The following is a 20,158-nucleotide window of genomic DNA, read 5'->3' on the forward strand; positions in this document are numbered from 1 at the left end:
GTGTGCATGCACACACACGCACACACACACAGTGCTTCCATCTCAAGCTTGTTTCCTGATTTATTTCTCACATCAAAACTCTCTATTCGCTGGCTTTGCCTTTTCATGGTTTTCCTCAAGGAGGGGAGGGATTTAAATCCTTCTTTTCTCTCTGACTAGACCAAGTCCAGGGCACTGTCACTCTCCGAAATATCAGCACTGTGTCCTCAGGTCTTTACCAATGTGTGGCTTCAAATGCCATTGGAACCAGCACTTGCCTTCTGGACCTGCAAGTCATTGCACGTAAGTATTTTGCCAAGGGAGGCTTGGTTACCTGCTTCTGCCTTGTGACAGTAAAGCATGTAACCATGTTTGCTGTGAGCCACCGTATGCCTCTCTATCAGAAGATTGTTGTGCCCTGGAAAGGGGATGTTGCCTTTTTCCCCTTCCAAGCCATGGTAGCTTCAAATGCTCATGGATGGCCACAGCTCAGCCCTGATTTCTTCTCCATTCTCTGTTCAATCATCCCTGCAGCCCATCCCCGAAGTATAGGCCTGATTGCAGGAGCAGTGGCCACAGGTGCTGTCGTGCTCGTGGTTTGCATTGTGTTGGTGGCCGTGGCACTGTTTTACTGGAAAAATAAACACAAAGAAGAAGAGGAGGAGGAGATTCCCAATGAGATAAGGTAAGAGGCAGGGAAAGCTGGTGGCAGGGAATCTCTGACTGCTTAGCAAAAGTAGCAGGTAGGAAGTCAATCAGAACTTATGCTTGCTAATCCTGGGTTTGTTCCAGTGGGTCAGGGGAAGACGTCCTTGTGTGTCCAGAAAATAAAGGGAGCAAACGGAGAATGGTAATCACAGATGTAGTTTTCAATATTGTCTTTATTGAGAGCTTTGACTTAGTGTTAGCTCTGTAGAAGAATGACATGCTGGGGATCTAGAACCACAACATCAGGCAGTGATAGCTGAAAAGCACTGGAGGTAGAACTTTGATCTTCCCTGGTGTTACTGCCCCAGTGTTTCCCTCTGGTGGCTACCTGCAGCCCTGCTAAGAATCTGTTTCATTGTACTGGTCATACAGTCATACTTACTACCTGTGAAGTACTAGTGGCTGATACAGCCACTGGTTTTGCCCCCCTAGACACATAAGTGTGGGTTGTTTGCCTCAGTGGTAGGCACACAGAGGAATTAATGTGCAAAGAGGTGGGTCCTGCAAAGAGGGGTGAGTAAATGGGCCAAAAAGCAATATCGGCTCATGTTGGAACTGTCCTTCACCTGGAATTGACAGTGTTGACCCCAGCAGGATGTGGTGGGGAGGTGCTGGGCAAGTGGGACAGCATCCTCTATGTGCCCTCTCCCTCACAGGGAAGATGACCTGCCGCCCAAATGTTCCTCTACTGCGAAGACATTCCATGCTGATGCATCCTCATCGGAGAACGACACCCTCACCTCCTCCAACACCTACAACAGCCGCTACTGGAATGACCCCAAAGCCAACCATGCCACAGACTCCTTCACCCGCTTCAGCAACGCCAACGACACCCACCAGCCCCCTTTCTCCCGCTCAGGGAGCACGAGCACCCGTCCCGTCTACGCCAACGGCGGCCACCCATCCCCGGCTCCCCCTAAGACGCTGGTGGTGACGGCCAGCACGGCACCGTCCCCTCAGGAGGTGATGCGCAGCAATGGCTCAGTCAGCAGGAAGCCACGGCTGCCACACACTCGCTCCTATGCTGTCAGCCAAGCCACGCTGGAGCGCATCGGGGCTGTCCCCGTCATGGTGCCCGCTCAGAGCCGCGCTGGCTCCCTTGTGTAGGGCCGTACCGGCAGCTGAGAGCCAAGCAAGGGACCTCTCCCACCTGGTGGGGGCAAAGAGACCCTACTCCTTCCTGAAAGGCAGCGAGGTAGCAGGGGACACACACACACACACACTTGCCTCTTGCCCTGCACTCCCCTCCGGAGGCTGCTGCTGGCTAGTGGGACATCCTCGGCTGTGCCGCATTGGAGCTCCTTGTGCCGGTGGATGCCGCAGATGTGCCAAGGCCGGAGGAGCAGGGATGTTGGGATGTGCTCCCCAGCTGCTGAACACTGGCTGGGATGTGCACCCAGCCCTGACTTTGGGGGGACTTTTGCTTTTGTTTCCCTCTAGGGATTGATTCCATCCATTTGGGTCTTTCAGGGAGGTTTGGGGAGATATATATATATTATTTTTTTCCGTTGTTGTTGCTGTTTTATTTTCAAGAGGACGACAGCCTGCATCGGGGCAGGGAGAGGTGCTGAGGCAGGGTATGCCTCAAGATGGCAGCCCCAGCTCTCTCCCCACGGCCCCAGTCCCACTGTTGAATGAGGAAGGGCAGCACACCAGAGCCAGGAGGTATGGACCAGGCTGGAGGGGCAAGATGAAGGCACAGCCACCAGCCTGGCCAAGGGGATGTCTGGCTGAAGGCACTGACTGGGGAACATTTGTATTTATTTTCTGCAGTTTTTCCCCCACCCCAGCACGCACACAAACCCACACAGACACACACGGGTCCTCCTCAGGGTGGATATTCTTCCTGCACTGGCTTGAGGTACCACCAGAGTTCATGTTGGTCATGGCTGTGGAGGATGCAGCTGTCCGAGCATCTTCCCCTGAGACACTCGGTGCAGGGTAAGGGTGCATCTCTGCTACTGCTGCTTCTGTAGGGCTTGCTTCTTTTTGGTTTTGGTTTTGGTTGTTGCTGGGGTTATTCAGGAGGCAGAGAGGAGCAGGGTGGTGTGGCAGAGCAGCAAGGCAGGTCCAGAGGCATCTGCTGTGCCTGGGTTGTTCTGCTTTGGAGCAAGTGGCTTCAAATCCCAGAGCTTTGGTATTTGCATGGTGGGTTTTCCTTAGCCAGCCTGTGCAGTGCTGCCCCTGCAGGGCACGTGTTTGTGCTTGGGGCCCTCACAAGGAGGCATCACAGTTTTCCTTCCAGCTCTCCCACGCGCACAGACTTCACAGACGCTGAGGTTGGCAGGATTTGTTTCCACATCTCTCCTTAGAGTGAAAGCAGGGGCTTAACAGAGGGGGCAGCCCTGTGGAAGCCCACATACTATCTCTCTGCCTCCCTTACTTCCCTCAGTGTCCCGGGGCAGGGTACTGGTGACATCCGCCAGTAGCTCTGCCATCTCCTCGGAGCAGGGAGGTGACTGTGGCTGGCACCTATCCTTTTTCTATTGCAACTAAATAGCCTTAATAAAAGCCAAGAGTTGAAGCTGCTGAAGGAACCTGGTGCCATTTGGAGGGCTGGGACTTACCCTCTTAGAGAGCACTGGCTCAAAAGGACCGTGCCTGGATGGGTGTCTCAGCCCTCCTGCATAACACCAACCCTTGCACATGTAAAGCCAGTGGGCACCTCCAAAAGCACCAGAGCCATCCTAGGTCTGCTCTTGGAAAAGCAATGTGGGGAGTCACAGGTGACTTTCTGTAGCTCTCACATTGGATAAAGGGTCTGTTTAAGCCAGCAGACTCCTCCTCATCCCCACTTTCCTTGTCCTGGCACGGTTTCCCTTTCCCTAGCAGTGCACAAACCTTGGGCAGGCCCCTCTGCCTCAGCAGTACCTTTCAAATGCAAGCACAGACTCTGAAGAAGAGGAGGGGAGAGGCGAGGGCTGGGTTCCCACATGGACAAACTGGCTCTTTGGGAGGCTGGGGGCTCCCAGGCAGCACTAGGTTTGAAGCTTGGCTGAGAATTTGTGCCTTCTTTGCTTAAAACAAAAACAAAAGGAAAAAGGGGGGGGGGGGGAGAAATCCAACCTCCCTTCCTTCCCCAAAACACAACTCCATCCAGAATGGGTGCAAACACCTGCAGCAGTGCAGGCAGGAGGTTGCTCTGTGTGTGTCTACACATGTTCTACCAGAGCAGTCCTCTTTCCTGCCTGTCTGCTCACTTTGCTGCTGGGTGGTAGGATTGAAGGGGGAAGAAGAGTGGCTTTAGAAACCTTAATGTGGGAGGGGAAAACACAAAGGAAAACAATCAAAGAAAAGCCCAGACACATTCTCTCTGCTGTTATAACAACCCCTGTGTGACATTTACAGGAACACTGCCCTCAGCAGGTCCCCTCCTCTACTGGGAAAGCTCTTCTGGTTCTTACCCTCCATGAGACTGTTTGCTCCTCTTTGTTCTTTCTAATTGTCTAAAATTCAATAAAACTTTATTCATATAAAAAAAAGGATTTCTTACTGCCTTCTGCTGCTTTTTCCACCCCCTTTACCTCATTCTGTAACTACAATCCATTTGGCTGTTAATACTCATCCTTGATACGAATGGCAGTAAGCAGCGATCGTGCAGCCAAGAGCTGCCTGTTCTTAGGTCAGCCAGTCTGGTAGTGAACCCTGGTACTGTAGTCTTGTTTTTCTCATTCATAATAGACTGACACATTGCCCTTGAAAGTACATTTTCCAAAGCTTGCAAGGTCTCTACTTCTTTAGACAAAGGTGAGTTTAATTTTCCATCATTTGGGGGTGGGGGGAAATCCTTCTCTGCTTTGAGTGATGTGGAAAAATGTCTTTTAAAATTGCCTAACTTTGCTCATATATTAGGTTTCCAATATGAAACATGGCATGTTCATCCCAGATTCAGAATCTAAGGCAGTCACCCGAATGGTCCTCACTGACTTTGACTTTTGAATAATTTTGTTAGGGGGAAACTGTCAAGAAGCTAACAAAAGTGCTGATTCCCATAGTCAGAGCATCTTGGGTGACATGGTTTAGTGTGAGGTGTCCCTGTCCGTAGGGGGGTTGGAACTAGATGATCTTAAGATGCTTTCCAACCCTAAAGATTCCATGATTCACACTTCCAAGGCATAAGGGCACTGGGAGACACTCACTTCTTAGTCCATATCAATAGCTGCTAGCAGAAGGTTATTATTAGTTAGGGCAACCTGATGTTTTGCCAGAGATTTTACATTTTTCTTTCTGTGTTTAATTTTCCTTGTTTCTTCTCTAACCCCCCCGGATTAACACACACCCCCCCCCCCCCCCCCTCAGATATTCTGAGAATTGTTATTAAAACCAGAAACCTACAGATAAACCAGCAGTAATAATTCAGTCCTGCTGCACATGCATCATATTCTCATTCCTTGGTATTTTTCAACACCTCGTTTCAAATACCCTGTAAATGTGCTTTCAGCTATAGGGCTTACAGTAAATGAGATGACAGCATTGCCATTCTTGGGAAGTTGTAGGAATCTTATTGTTTCATTTTTCATCTGTTGGTTGTGCAACCTTGATGTGACATTAATAGCATCTTTGTATTTTATTCCCATGATAGCCCTGTCAGTGTTCTGCTATCCTATTCATTCCTTGTCATGGCTTGCCCCTTACATCATTCTTTTGCATAGCTCTGTCTATTGATCTAAAGGAGAATTTCTTAAGAGACAGGATAGTTTACTAGGCTCGTACAGCACCCAGGATGCTGGAGTTTTAGCCTGCAAATTGTATGTAGTGAGGCATTGCTGCAACATAAATATCTAGCCAAAAATAATAACAGTTAGATGACTCGATAGTGCTCCAGAGTGACTATTTATCATTAAAAAACAAACAAAGCCCCAAGCTTTTATGGTTGTCAGTGGAAGTCACTACTGAAGTGCTTGAGTTTGCGGACAGCTTTCAATCCCAGCTATGTAACAGGGATTGTCCACCACTGTGGGTGGCACCTATGTTATTTTAAATGTCGGTACTTACTGGTTATATCACCTTCCATCAAAGAACAGCAGAAGGGAACTTGTTCTAGCAGAAGGATTAACTGTGCATTTGAGTACTGGGGCAGAGAAATGACAATGGGAGGATGCTTCATGCTTTAGAAGTCAAGATCTTTTTAGAGGTTGGAGTAGATGAGAACTCAATTGAAAACATTTGGAAGCTGTAGACTGACAGAAGGGTTTTTTTTAACTTGTACGGATTTTGGACTCAAGTCTGCTGATTCATCTGAACTAAAAAAGAATAAAATTACCCAGACACATGAACTTCATCAAACTATTGCCAGAACACAGATGAGTTTCCAGAGAAAGCCAGTCTAACAGATGGTGTCCTGTCTCAGGCTACCTGGCCTCGCATAAGGACCTGGGATGCTCACGAGACCAATCCACCTTATGTCACAATTTAGGTTCTCATGAAGAGTCCCTCAAGTCAGGGTAGTCTCAGATGACACCCAAGACCAAGGTGACTGGGTGATCCATTTCAGCAGAGGCAACTAAACTGATTTGTTTTACACCCCCCTAAAAGGGAAGATATGGGGGAATTGTCATGATAAATCGCTGGTTTCATCAAGCCTGTTGGTAAGGTTTTCCAAGTTACTGGATTTTTCTTGGAAGCAACATCTTGTGTCCCAGCTGCATTTGTTTTAGGCATGCAACTACCTTTCTGTGTCTAACTAGGATCTTCCCACCCATGGTGCTGATGACTTGTAGGTAGATAAAGCTGTTGCATGTGTGTGCCAACACCCAGTGCACCCAAAATGGTTCAGCAGATCCTCTTAAGAGGGTCTTGAACATTTCTAAAGCAGAGGGCAGGAAAAACTGAGGAAACTGATCCCTTTCATATGTTAATTCCAGAGTAAACTCATCTGGCTGTCCTTTTAACTCATCCGGCCTCTCTTAAAGGGATACCTGGAGTAGAGGAGTTATGAGGTATCTTGATGACTGAGTTGCCATTCTCCCTGTGCTTTTTCCCAAGTGCTGCTGGCCATCCTGGTGAATGAAGTTGCTAAGCCACTGTCCATCAGATTTGAAACATCGTGGCAGTCAGGTGAAGTTCCCGATGACTGAAAAAAGGGAAATATAACCCCCATTTTCAAGAAGAGAAATATGGATGCCCCAGGGAATTACAGACCAGTCAGTCTCACCTCTGGGCCTGGCAAAATCTTGGAGCAGATTCTCCTGGAAGGCATGCTAAGGCACATGAAAAACAACAAGGTGCTTGGTGACAGCCAGCATGGCTTCACTGAGGGGAAATCCTGCCTGACCAATTTGGTGGCCTTCTATGATGGGGCTACAGAACTGATGGACAGGGGTAGAGCAGTTGATGTCATCTACCTGGACTTGTGTAAAGTGTTCGACACTGTCCCACACAACATCCTTGTCTCTAAATTGGAGAGACATCAATGTGATGGATGGACCACTCGGTGGATAAAGAACTGGCTGGATGGCCGCATTCAAAGAGTTGTGGTCAATGGCTCCATGTCTGGCTGGAGACCAGTAACGAGTGGTGTCCCTCAGGGATCGGTGTTGGGACCGGTCTTGTTCAACATCTTTGTTGCTGACAGGGATGCACAGTGGGGTTGAGTGCGCCCTCAGCAAGTTTGCTGATGACACCAAGCTGTGTGGTTCTGTTGATACGCTGGAGGGAAGGAATGCCATCCAGAGGGACTTTGACACGCTTGTGACGTGGGCTGATGCCAACCTTATGAGGTTTAACCATGCCAAGTGCAAGGTCCTACACCTGGGTCAGAGCAATCCCAGGCACAGCTACAGGTTGGGCAAAGAAGAGATTCAGAGCAGCCCTGCGGAGAAGGACTTGGGGGTGTTGGTCGATGAGAAAATGAACATGGGCCAGCAGTGTGCACTTGCAGCCCAGAAAGCAACCGTATCCTGGGCTGCATCAAAAGGAGCATGACCAGCAGGTCGAAGGAGGTGATCCTGCCCCTCTACTCTGCTCTCGTGAGACCTCCCCTGGAGTACTGTGTGCAGTTCTGGTGTCCTCAACATAAAAAGGACATGGAACTGTTGGAACAAGTCCAGAGAAGGGCCACGGGGATGATCAGGGGACTGGAGCACCTCCCGTATGAAGACAGGCTGAGGAAGTTGGGGCTGTTCAGCCTGGAGAAGAGAAGCTGCATGGAGACCTCATAGCAGCCTTCCAGTATCTGAAGGGGGCCTATAGGGATGCTGGAGATGGACTCTTCACTAGGGATTGTAGTGATAGGACAAGGGGTTATGGGTTAAAACTTAAACAGGGGAAGTTTAGATCGGATATAAGGAGGAAGTTCTTGTTAGGGTGGTGAGGCACTGGAATGGGTTGCCCAGGGAGGTTGTGAATGCTCCATCCCTGGGCGGTGTTCAAGGCCAGGTTGGACAGAGCCTTGGGTGACATGGTTTAGTGTGAGGTGTCCCTGCCCATGGCAGGGGGGTTAGAACTGGATGATCTTAAGGTCGTTTCCAGCCCTAACTATTTTGTGATTCTATGATTCTATGATCCTGCCTGTAGCTTGTTCTCCTGATGACAGCAAAGCAAGGGTTCCTCCAACATGCCTGTGTTACAGCAGCGCTCTTGAAAGTAAGTCAAAATGTGGTGATAAGGATCAGGAGTATGGGTGCCGAGAAAGGGAATTCAGTGTCACTGAGCTATGTCTGTGCACAGATAGGCACCAGGTGAACACCGGGGACAAAACAAGCCTCTAAAGCAGGGAGAGTGACAGTCTATGGCTTTTCCCAGACTGCTTTCTTCCATGTCTACTTCTGTGCATTGCAAGTGCCAGGAGGATGTTACTGAGAATTACCAGGTCTGCAACTTCTAAGGAAGAGAGGGCACACGCAGGGCATCTCCTGAGCCTGGCACTAGCCTAGAGCTCTTGTTGCCAACTGTTTGACAGCAGAGGGAAAGGTTTCATCTGTACAGCTATTGAGGGGAAGAGGGAGATAATGCATGGTAAGAGCTTTGGGCATGGATTGTCAAATGCAGGGGTTTGGGGGAGAAGAAACATAGCAGCCTTGGAACTTCCCAACTCCAGGGCTGTGGCATGTTTTATTTAATGAGTTTCTACAGACAATGACAGCTAAAAAGGCACTTTTTCTCTCCATGCGGTAGAGGCTCCCTTGCTTTGGACAGTGCTGCTGATGTGTAGGAATGGGCCATGCTAAAGTGCACATGGCTAATGATCAAGACTTTTCACTAAGGTTTCTAACACCATTTGCTGCTTGTTATTTGTTCCTGATTTTCTCTTTCACCCTGCTCCCTCTGTAACATGTTTGAATGGGAAAGTGGGTTGGCAGGAAATTTAATCAGTGTAAAAACCCAAAACCTCAGAAACAAATAGCAGCAAAGAAGAGAGGAGATTAACACACAGCTTCCATGGCTGTCTGGTAAGAGATTCTTTAGCACTGGATGTAGTCTGGGTCAGCTCCCAGATTTGGATTTACTAATTCATACTTTGGAAGGGATGAAGACTTGCTTCCAGTTGATACACTGTAGTTTAGCTTGCTTGTATTTAACCCTCTGTGTCTGGCACAGGGGCTGAGCTGCACAGCCTGGCTTCCAGTTTCCTGGATGCTACCAGTAACTGCAGGATTTCTTTTAGGTAGTTATTCTTCTTAAGAGGATCTCATGATACTCCAGCAAGCTGAGTATAGCAATCACCAGGTCATTATCCATATGGACATCTGAGATGGGAAAAATGTGTGCTCTGGGTTGCAGCTGCTGTGCTTTAAACTGTGGCACTTTCTAAGGTTGCACAGTAGCTTAGAGACTCTCTTTCAGGGCCCTGTGTCACTGGTACAGCATTTTCATTTGTGATCTTCTCCTGCCTTCTTAGACCAAGACTTGTGACAAAGGCTTGTGGTCCTTGTGTCCCACCTGAAGGATCAAAGGCAGCAGAGGCTGGAATTAGCTCAGTAGAAAAGCCAGTGTGGCTTTAGACTCTCAAAGATCATTAGGGATAAAAGCTGCTACAGAACTGTGCCACAAACATCATCAGTGCCTCTTCCTCTTGGCTGTGGTTTGCTGCTGGGACACATACACACAAAACCGAAGGTTACCTTTTAGTAAGACAAGCCCCAGAAATGGGTGAACAGGCATATGGACCTGCCACCAGCTCTTTCCTCGATGGCTGCAGAGTGGTCTGTTCCTGCTGTCTGTGAACACAATCTCCATATACATAGATCTCTTGTGTCAATGCATCCTCCATGCACCCATCCATGCTCAGGGACACCAAAAGAGGTTGAAAGCAAGGCCCTACTGTAAGGTATGTGAACACCCTATGCCTTTGCTCAGCCCAGGCAACTAGAGCATGCATCCTATTTGTTTTCCAGGCTAACCTGTTGCACGTTTCTTAACTCATGATGGGTTTTGTCGCTTCTCCTGTCCTTCCACATGTTGCACGCTGGCCTAGGGTAAGTTGGTAACTTCTGGGGATGTAAACAGGAAGCTCTGGGGCTATTGTCCCGGGAGCGGCTGAGCGCTGGGCATTTATTCACTGTCTCCAGATTTGGGTCACAAAACTCTCTTTTTTTTTTGGTGGCTCTACGATGACATCCTCTGGAGGGATGAAGAACTACATCGGCTCCTGTCTGCGCCAGGCTTCACCTCCTTAATAGTTCGTAGGTTGGTTTCTTTTCTTTGTGGTTCTTCCAAGAATAAAGTACTTTGTGACTTGAGTATGAGCACCTCTTCCTCTTCTCTCCTACGGCTGTTACTTAGGATCTGTCTTTAGTACTGTAGTGTTTGCTGCGCAGTGGTGTGGAGGCTGGAGTGCCTTGTCTGTACCCCAGAAGCAAATGGTTTTCACCATGGCCTTTAGCTTCACAGTTATTCCTTCTGTTATGATGGCCTGCGATTCAAAGTCATGGGGAATGGGCTGCTACATATGCAATACTAGGGAACAGATGAGACACAATGCAAAGAGATGCTGCATCCTTATTTGCCTGTATCAAGCAATGGAACGGACTTATTGTGGGCTTACACATGACTCAGATTTGTTCTTCTACCCTGCTGCTGAGGTTGAGAAGAGCTGTCTGGCTGAGTTGTATAGCTCCTCCACACCGGAGCAATGCTTCAGAGCTTAAGAGAGCACCCAGTGGAAGAGCCTGCAAACTAAGTCTCATGTGCCTGTCAGCCAGCTCTGGGGATCCAAGGCTTCAGTGACCTTGTGAAAGCAGCTCCCATGTCCATGTTCAATAATGGGATCAGGTTAGTTGCAGCACCAAGGACATTGGGAGTTTGGGTTAAGATATGAGAGCAAAGTACTTTCTCAGGCAGTTGTGGTGAGGCTTTTGTTCAAAAGACAAACCTCTCAGGCTAGATTTTCTTTTAAGCTATGTGTGGATAGGAAATAGGAAACATGACCCTGACAGAGTTTGGATGTGACCAAGACTCCAAGGCTTTTCACTTTACACAGCCATTTCCAGGCCCAGGGAATGGGGTCCTGGGATATTAGAAATCAGAGAGGGAGATCTGTGTTTACCAAAAGCTGGTTATGAAATGGTCCAAACCTCAGTTCTAAGCCCAGCTACTCATCAAATACTGTGTGCCTCTGAAATACAGCTTATAATCAGGATTTCCATGCCATGCCCTCATTTCTGTTCTTGTCAGTCAAGTCAAAAACATACACCCCAAGGGGCTTTTCTTGTAGCCTTTAATATAAGTCTTGTGCCCCCATCTCTCCCCAGCACACACCAGATACACAGTACATCTAACCTTTCCTTCAATTGACATGAAGTTCCTTGTCTGCTGGCTGGGAGGGGGTTGCAGTGTCTGATGGCTGTGTCATATTTCTGAGCATGGAGTTCAAGGTCTGCATTAAAATTGATCAAATCAGTCTCTGTCAGTTTTAAATGATTTTTGTTGGTCACAAAGGATTATTCTTGGGCTGTAGATCTTTGTTTTGTTTGCTTTTACAAAGGCTTTTGGAAGTTATCAGTGACTGCCTGTCTTCTAGATGTAATGGCCATGCATCTTTGCATCATATTTCAATTCTCAAACTTAAGTCTCAGCATTAGACTTGTGTTATTCAGAGCTGTTGCAAATCCATTACTTGTCAGAGTGAAGCACAGAGGGAAGGGAACACCCCTCACAAATGCAACTGCTACACAAGGTAGTAGTGGGAGAGAACAGGTATTAGGTCCTAGGTGGTTTAGAACATATTCACATACTTTTCTCAATCTATTCATTTCTTTTAGGTCCTTTTCACTGTCCATTTAAAGCTTCTGGTGGTGTTTGTGCTGTGAAGCTACACTTAGTAAACAGAAAGATTATCCCTTTTCATGCTAACAGATTACCTTTAACACTGCTATCGATGCTATTGAAGTCAACAGGAATGGCTCCACTCCTGCATTTCCCCCTTAGTCTTTATCAGCAATATGATCAGCGTCAAAATGAAATTGTGGTGTGACTTAGAGAAGTAAAGAGAAACTTCTGTTACCTTGTCTCCATCTGAGAGTGTCATGCAATGAAATGGAGCTGCTAAACTGATTGAGTTAACTTAGGGCAAGGCCCAATGTGTGTGTGTGTGCATCTGGGGGTGAGAGCAGTGTAGTTCAATTAAGGTGAAATGAATGGAGGCAATATTAAGTTAACTTGAAGCAAGGGTATTCACCCACAGTAGCACACCAGTGCAACACTGGTTTGCAGGCCAGCTGGTACTGAAGCCATAAAACATCTTCATATAGGGAAGCTAAGTAGCTAAGTCGTATCTCAGCCATTAGAGAGTTAAATTCAAACTCCTTTTTGAAATTAAATTAAAATTAAATATAAATTAAATATAAATTTAAAGAAATATTTAAATAATTCTTTACTTTGTAGGTATGTGATTTATATCCTTCAAAGGAAGGAAATTACTCAGGTGGGTAGAAGAAAAGCACATTAAATGAAGACAAATACATTGGGCACTTGTGATCCAGCAAACGTGTTGCTGGGGTCCTAGTCAGGATTTCACTCTAGTCGATGACTTTCTCCATGACCTGAGGTAAGCAGGGATGCAGATACCATCCTGAAGGGCCACAGATGGGCTCCTCGAATGCGTGTCAGAGACAGACCCATTGGATAATCTGATCATAGGAGGCTGAGAGTGAAAGCATTAGTTTTAGTGTGTCTGGAACTTTTGTTCCCACTTGGAAAACTGATATAATCATAAAGAACAAGCTTGAGAAATACTTAAAGAAAACCGTCTAACCTACACACACATGCACGTGTGCACACAAACCCCATAAGGTCCCACTTAAGAGGTTTAGCTATATTTAATCCCTTGCTGAAAGATGGTTAACTTGCTTTTAAAGATCTCTACTCAGAGACTCCACAGTCTTACTAAGCAGAGGGATTAAAGGGAATGCTTCCAATATTGTTTCTGACTGACTGCCTTATAAGAGTTCTATTTTTTAAGGATAATCTACGTATTTCTTCATGCGCACATTGCCAGCCCTAGGTATTAACTTTGTCAGATGCTGCAGAGAGGGAATACTAGGAGTAACCTTGTAACCAGAGACTAGGATTTTCCCTAGTGTTAACCTGTGTTTTCAAGACTACATAGTTCCTTCATTCTGCTTTGTTGGGGTTGCAGCTTTTTGGTGCAGGTAATCAGCCACACTCAAACTAGCCCTTAAGAGATACAAGAAGAGATATAGCGCAGTCCCAGTCATCTTTGACAAACCTGGTAGCTTCATCCAGTGGACAGGAAAGCCATGGGGGGCTGATTTTATCTTAGCAATAAGCAAACTCAATCCTGGGGGTGTTAAATAAGCACAGGAGAGCTGTGCGTTACCTCCATAGGCAGAGCTGTGGTTAGTCTTGTCACCCCTGGCTATGGCTGGGAGCTGCAGGGTCCCAGCTAACTAAAAGAGTCCTCCTCAGAACTGGATAGAAAACCAAATCTTTTTTGCTAATTGGAGAAAAAGAGGGAGCCATGGGTCTCCTGTTTCTGGTGATCCCTGTAGGAGACGGAGAGCTTTGGTTGCTGTGTTGTGTGGCCTTGAAAAAGGGACCATCCACTGGGTTTTAAGACTTGCCCCACTGGCTGAAGGAGCGTTGCTGCTCTATGCAGTGCTGCAAAAGTCAGTTCTCTCTAACTTGGTGTGAGGACCTTCTCAATGCTGCACCGTGTGGTGGTTCAGCTTTCTTTCAGGATGCTTTCAGTAGAAGCATCAGCTCTGTTGTCTGGGTTGCTCCGGCTTCCCCACATGCTGGTTAATTGCAACCAGGCAGTGTGCTCAGAGGTCAGCTGGTGAAAGCCACTGTTTGTGAAGCTGTTGAGAGTCTTCACAGTGAGTGCAGTTCCTTTGAACAGCGACAGCCACAGCACAGACAGGGGCAGCTGTGTCTTCCTCTGTGCTGTCCCTCCTCATATGCCTCATCCCCAAGGCCGAGGGGATGTAACTGTCTTTTCAAGCCAAGTCCCAAAGGCACCATGTCTTACTCCCTCAGCCTCCTGCTCTCAGACATACACCCTATGGCTTTCTCCATCTCTTCCCCTCTTCCATCCACATATCCTCTCTGAGCTATTCTCTCCCTCCCTTGCCGTTTGCCTCAGAGAGGACTTTTCTCTTGTCTGCACCTCTGTTTTGCCTCTCCTACTGCTGACGTTTCTGTTCCGTCTCTGTGGACTCTGCTATTCCTTCTTTTCCGATCCCTATCCCTATCCCTTTCTCTTCCCTGTACCCTACCCTCTTCAGTCCTGACCCCCAGCCTGTGAGGCTGAACCGTCTTGTGTAGTTCCCTTTTCCTCACTCTTAGCTTTCAACTCATCCTTCCTTCTGGCTGTGGGCGCCCTTTTCTTTTTCTTTTTCCCTTTCCCTTTCGCATTACCTTTCCTATTCCTTTTCCCTTTCTCTTCCCCATACTTTCTTCCATCCTACATCTGTTCATCCATCTTCTGCCTCCTCCCAACTAGCTCCATCTCTTCCGATGCTCCCAGTTTTGTGGTGAGGCCCAGTTAGCCCCATTGTGAGTTTCTGAGGGAACACAGGTTGTAAAGGTGGTGAGGCCATGATTTCATCAGTACCCAATGACTTCATCTTACCATCTCTTAAGAGAACATCTTAGTGTTGCCCACTCCTCTGTAAATCAGTGGTGATAGCAGCACATCTCCTAGTGAAAACGTTGCCCGTGTAATAGGCAGCTTCTTATGTCTTGGCTTTTGCCCTTCCTCAAGGTGCAGAGCTTCTGCATGAGTGCTGATGACAACCCTGATATTGCAAATAATGAGAGAATCTACATCCAAATTCCCTTAACCCTCCTGTAGAGAGATGTAAATGGAGATAAAAGCAGCCTTCATGTCACCTGTAATTCCTGAAGGAGAGTAAATAAAAGAAGTAATGGAAACAGCCAGCCCTGTTCCTCAGCTCCCGTGCAAGGAGATGTAGCAGGCCATGGAGACTGGTTGGCCTTGTGAGCTGTTGGTAGACAGAGTGTGAGCTGAGCTGGACAATGTTTGAAAGAAATTAGTCAGGTTGGATGGGGCTTTGAGCAAGCTGGTCTAGTGGGAAACGTCCCTGCCCATGGCAGGGGAGTGGAACTGGATGAGCTTTAAGGTCCCTTCCAAACGAAACCATTCTGATACTGTGTGGACAGACTATACCTTGTGGACAGAGGGCTTTGGTCTTCAGGGCTGCAGCTTCAACTGTCAACAGGTACCCTTATTGCAAGGTACCAAAAACCAGAACTTAATATTCAGCTCCATATGGAGCCCCCATTTGGAAAAATAAAGAAAAACTTTAGACAGAAAATAAATCTCTGAAGGGAATAAATAAATAGCATCGAGTTGACATCTTTAACGGACTTCTTTTTCCTCTAGCCCACGACTGCACTTGAACCCTTTGAAAACAATGGTTTCCTTCAGGGTCACCCCTGCAGGGCTCCGGTTCCCCAGCCTGGCCGCTGGGACCGTCGGGGTGCAGGCGGCTGCCTGGGAGGGACCGTCGGGGGGCAGCAGCCACCAGCGCTTCGGCAGCTGAGCTCCAAGGAACCTGCCAGCAGGCTCCTGATTGACACTGGCTGCTTTTGCACCTCGTCTTCAGGAGCCGGCGTCGTTCCAAATCCCAGCCGCACGGGGCTGCGCGGCGGTGGCACTTTAACGTGCAGCGTATGCAGCTCGTTTCCCTATTCACTGGGCTATTTGTAAACCTAATTTAACCTTAATTTAAGCGAAATCTCTGCCTACCTCCTGGTTTTACATGGCTCAGAAGGAAAGGGTGGGAGGGGAAAAATAAGATCAGGAGAGTTGCCAGCAATGCACCCTTTTTTCTTCCCTTCTAGTCCAACTGCTTTGTAATCATTCATTTGCTGTGGAGAAAGGACCTGGCACCCTTCATTCATATAACCTTGGGTGCAGCCTTCATGTCGTCCAAAGCCAGTGCTGGAAAGGAAAAATCAAGGTTTCCTGGCAAGGGGTGAAGGAGACTGAGTGGCAAATGTACTTCTAACTGGGATCCATCACTCTTGAGAGGGGCTTGCCTGGGTGAGGGGCTGTGAGCAAGGCTGGGGTGGCAGCAGGCAGTTCACAGAGGGAAGCAGTGGGACTTTGAGCAAGTGCTCAATTTCTTCCAAGTTACTAAAATATGTCATATGTTTTGTTTGCAGATTGGTTAGATTTGTTTGGTTTTGACAAGACTCATAGCTGTGATCCCTCCCTGCACCCCCCAAGGTGTCCCAGCAAGTTAAAAGCATGAAATTTCATTAAATTTTACATTTTGAAAGGTAAATTATTTCACCTCCATAAATTCCTTCCAAAGTAGTTTTAACCAGCTACAGGCTTTTTGCTCTCATTCTTCCCTGCTGCGATGCAGCTTTGCTGCTCGCTGTTAAACAGCTGCTGCTGCAAACCAAAAGGGGATTTCATCTCCATCCTAGGTGAAGTACTGCTTGTTTCTTTTCTTCGTTGGTTGGTTTGTTTGTTATCATGATAAAAGGAACTTCTAAAGTTAGGAAAAGGCCATGGCAGATGTTTCAAGGAGTTTAGAGTCTGCTCTCTTGAATGGTGCAAGAAAACTGACAGCAACATGAATGAGTGGGCACATTTCATGTGTGCCTTTGTAGATTCCTACTCAATAATGTCTGGGGGGGGGGGGGGGGGGGGGGGGGGGGGGAGCAGAGGAATGCTGGATTTGCTTGTAGGCATTTGAGAGAAAATCTTGGAAAGCCAAATCTCATGGAGAGGGAGATATGGAGAATGGCAGAAAGCTTTGCAGAAGGGATCAGAGGTGTATCTTAGGTCACAGGACCTTTTAGGAAGAGGTGAGAAGTGACTACTCAAGAGGCTTCAGCAAAGGTGCTACTAGACAGCTGAGTGAAGAAACATGTGCAGAGCAATGGGTGGAAGATGAGTTGTCAAGGTGAGGGCAAAACACTTCAAATGGCCCACAAAAGGGAAAGAGAACTGGTGAAGAAAGTGGCTGGATGTGTTGGAGAAGGTAATGGCAACAGTGTCTTGAATAGACTGAGGCTCATCACGTTTTGTCGTCAAAACTGAAGGTAATACAAGTCTAGAGAAGGCTTAGTTACCTTGTGTACATTCTGAAGGCTTCATAATGGGGCTTTTCTCATTCAAAGCATACAAATACCTTTCAAATGGCAGCTTGGAAACACGTATAACTATTGTTCAGCCTGTACCAGACCTCCTTCAAAACTGTCTGTTGAAAAAAGATGGTAAGAAGTTCATATACAATTTCCTTGCAGTATTTTCACAGCAAAAGTATGGGAAGAAACAGGAATATTTTTCATCATAAAATGAAAAGCTCTCAGGTTTGGCAGTTGTTTACTGGGCTTCGATACTTTTTTTCCTCTTTCCTCCCTCTCACCACCACCTTGATTTGTTTCTTCTGGCTTTGAGTTTCTCAACAGAAAGTCAACATTTTCTCCAGCAAGGGTCATTTACTATTCTCTCCTAACTGACGATTTATTTACCTGAAATCTCAGCTGAGAAGGCCTTTGGATTCGCTTTTCCGATGTGGAATAGCTACATGGAGCAATTCAAACCTCAGGGTTAAGAAAAGAAGCCTTAGAATTTGAAACATTGCATCAACCTGTGAAATCTCTTCCTCAGAGCACACCAGTGATGCTGAGAGACCCCAGTTGTTACCTGCCTGAGGATTTTAGGGTGTTGCTGCCCTGACATGCTGCTGATGGAGAAGCAGGACCAGCAGCTGGGTGGCTGTTGAGAGCTCCTGTGTGAGTAGCAGCTGCATTTGGCAGTACCGGTAGCAGTGCTCTGCAACACAGTGATCTGATGTGAAGAACACCTGCTGGAGACAGATAACAGGGCGAGAGAAGCCTGCAGGCTTTTTGAATGGTAACTCTAACTTCAAACTAGTGTTTACAACACAGTAAGTTCTACTTTCTTCTCTAGAGAGGCAAAGGATGCTCACAAAGACCCTGGGAACACACTGAATGGATTAACCCACCGAAAAGCAGGTTGGCAAGAGGGAGCTAGGTCTGGCTGAGATTCAAAACCCACCCATGTTACTTCATTGTGAGGGTACTGAGTAAGGAGAAAGCATCCATCTTTCTCAGCTAATGGCAGAACATGCGCCTTGTGCTGCACAAGGAAATGCTGCACTGTAAATGTAGCCATCTTCCCAGCTATATCTGGTGGTCACCCTTCAGGAAGGAGTGAGGACATCAGCTCTGACTCTTCACAACCATCCAGTGGAGTGTTCCTGTCCTGCCCTTATACAGAACAATTTCAACTGGACACTGCTTGTTCTTTTTCCAGCCTGGTGTGTTGATGTGCTTAACCCACCCAGTTAGATTGAATAGGCTGATTCCTACCAGGGCTGAGTGAACAGGGGGAGAAATCCACTGGAAATATTGGTTCATATTTGAAAGTGAATTTTCGTTCAGAACAGAGACATGTCCACATGACTGCTGCAGCTAAACCAACCAAGCATTGAATTGAGGCTATTCATAACAAACTGTCCATGAATGGCCTGCAGGGCAAAAACTAGCTGCAGGAGAAATCCACAGGCAATTTTGACTAATGAATGAATTTGGGAATTTGGCTTTTAGTTTGCAGACAGTTCACAAATAGAAAGAAAAAAAAACCCCACATATGAAACTTATTGAATAAATGATTTATAGTGAAGTATTTGTTCAGCTCTGATCTCTGTAATGTGTATAGTTTATGGTGTTAGAAAGCACTTTAGGATTAGCTGTGGGAGCTATATGTCAATGAATAGGTTCTGAAAAAGCATTCCTTTCTGAACTGCTATATGGAGAAGTGTTTATGTCGCCTGCCACAGAGGGAGCCTGGTAAAGGGCTTGTGCTTAGGAAAGGAATGTTGGATTCCAGCAGTGCTCCTGGGATCTTCAGAGCAGAAGTCAAGGCTTGAAGTCAGCCATCATTGCTGACTGCAGTAACTGAGGACAAAAACGGTGAACACTAGGGCTTATGCATGGGAAGGTTTGTCAGCCATTTGAGAAAGAGAGTCATTTTGCTTCTGCAGTGATGTTCACTGAGAGACTGAGCTGTGATTGATTTTCACTAGGGCTGTAAGAAGCACAACACAGCATGCCTTCATGCCTTTATTCCATAGCGGTTTACATGGCAGTAGTTCTAACAAGTCCTCCTGCAAAACAGTAACTACACCCTGTGTGGATGTGCTTCAGGTTCATGTGGAGATGTTCCTAACTATCCTCTCTTTGATGGTCATCTAGATATTGTTCTGCACTGCCTCATATTAAGACCAGGTTGCCACTTCTGTGCATACCCTCCCCTACTGCAAGGTCTCTTTGGCTGGCTCCTACCCATATATTCATGTGTGTACAAGCAGCCTTAAGCGCTGTTTTCCCTGACTAGTAGTGTGGAGTGGGACCAGCTCAATGCTTCTACATGGCACAGTCAACGGAAACTGTTCCATACCACTCCTTTGCAGTAGCAGCAGGAATTGGCTTTGCTCTGGCAAAGCTAGAAGTGGATCTGGCTTCTGAAGCTCACCTAACACTGAATCCAAGGAAACTCAGAGAATGACCCAGGATGAAACCAAAATCATCCCTGTTCTATGTTAGGAACCCTGGACACCACTTCTGCAAGCAGTCTCAAGTGGTGCAATGAAGAGTTTTAGGTAAAGCCCATTCTGCTTTTGCTTTTCTCCCCCAAATCCACTGAGAACTTCTAAGCTGAGTCCAACTAGGAGGATATACATGCTGCACATAGTCATCATGTGAAGGAAAGCTTTGGGAGCAGCTTGCCTGTGAATGAGGTGGAGTTTAATAGCAAATATGGTGTGGCATTTCATCACAAGTGTCTACGTGGGGTAAACTGCATTGTATGGATTCCGGTTTGTTCTGCTTCTCTGTTTTTTACAGTATTATCTAAGATGGTTCTCAACCTTCTTTCCCTTACAATCACTGGCTGTAGTGTAGTTGTCTCCATGGCCCAGTTCTGTTACTGCTCCCTGCTCACTCTTCCACCCCTTCATCTACCTACTGTGGCTCACTTGCTGTATCTCCCCACGGCCCAGAT

General features: G+C 47.0%; 1 protein-coding gene across 1 annotated transcript in view; it reads left to right on the forward strand.

Moving 5' to 3' along the window:
• Positions 1-1,900, forward strand: part of IGSF11 (immunoglobulin superfamily member 11) — a 102,730-nt gene extending 100,830 nt beyond the window's left edge. The window contains exons 5-7 of the mRNA XM_057404160.1: positions 160-282; positions 514-664; positions 1,344-1,900. Of these exons, the coding sequence (XP_057260143.1) occupies positions 160-282; positions 514-664; positions 1,344-1,794 (725 nt within the window). The 3' untranslated portion in view covers positions 1,795-1,900. The remainder of the gene's footprint in view (positions 1-159; positions 283-513; positions 665-1,343) is intronic.
• The last annotated feature ends 18,258 nt before the right edge of the window (positions 1,901-20,158 follow it).

The sequence above is a fragment of the Pezoporus wallicus genome, unplaced genomic scaffold (genome assembly GCF_028554395.1).
Source record: "Pezoporus wallicus isolate ANWC-B61680 ecotype Strahan unplaced genomic scaffold, APGP_CSIRO_Pwel_v1 contig_6598, whole genome shotgun sequence".
In the NCBI taxonomy this organism is placed as follows: Eukaryota; Metazoa; Chordata; class Aves; order Psittaciformes; family Psittacidae; genus Pezoporus; species Pezoporus wallicus.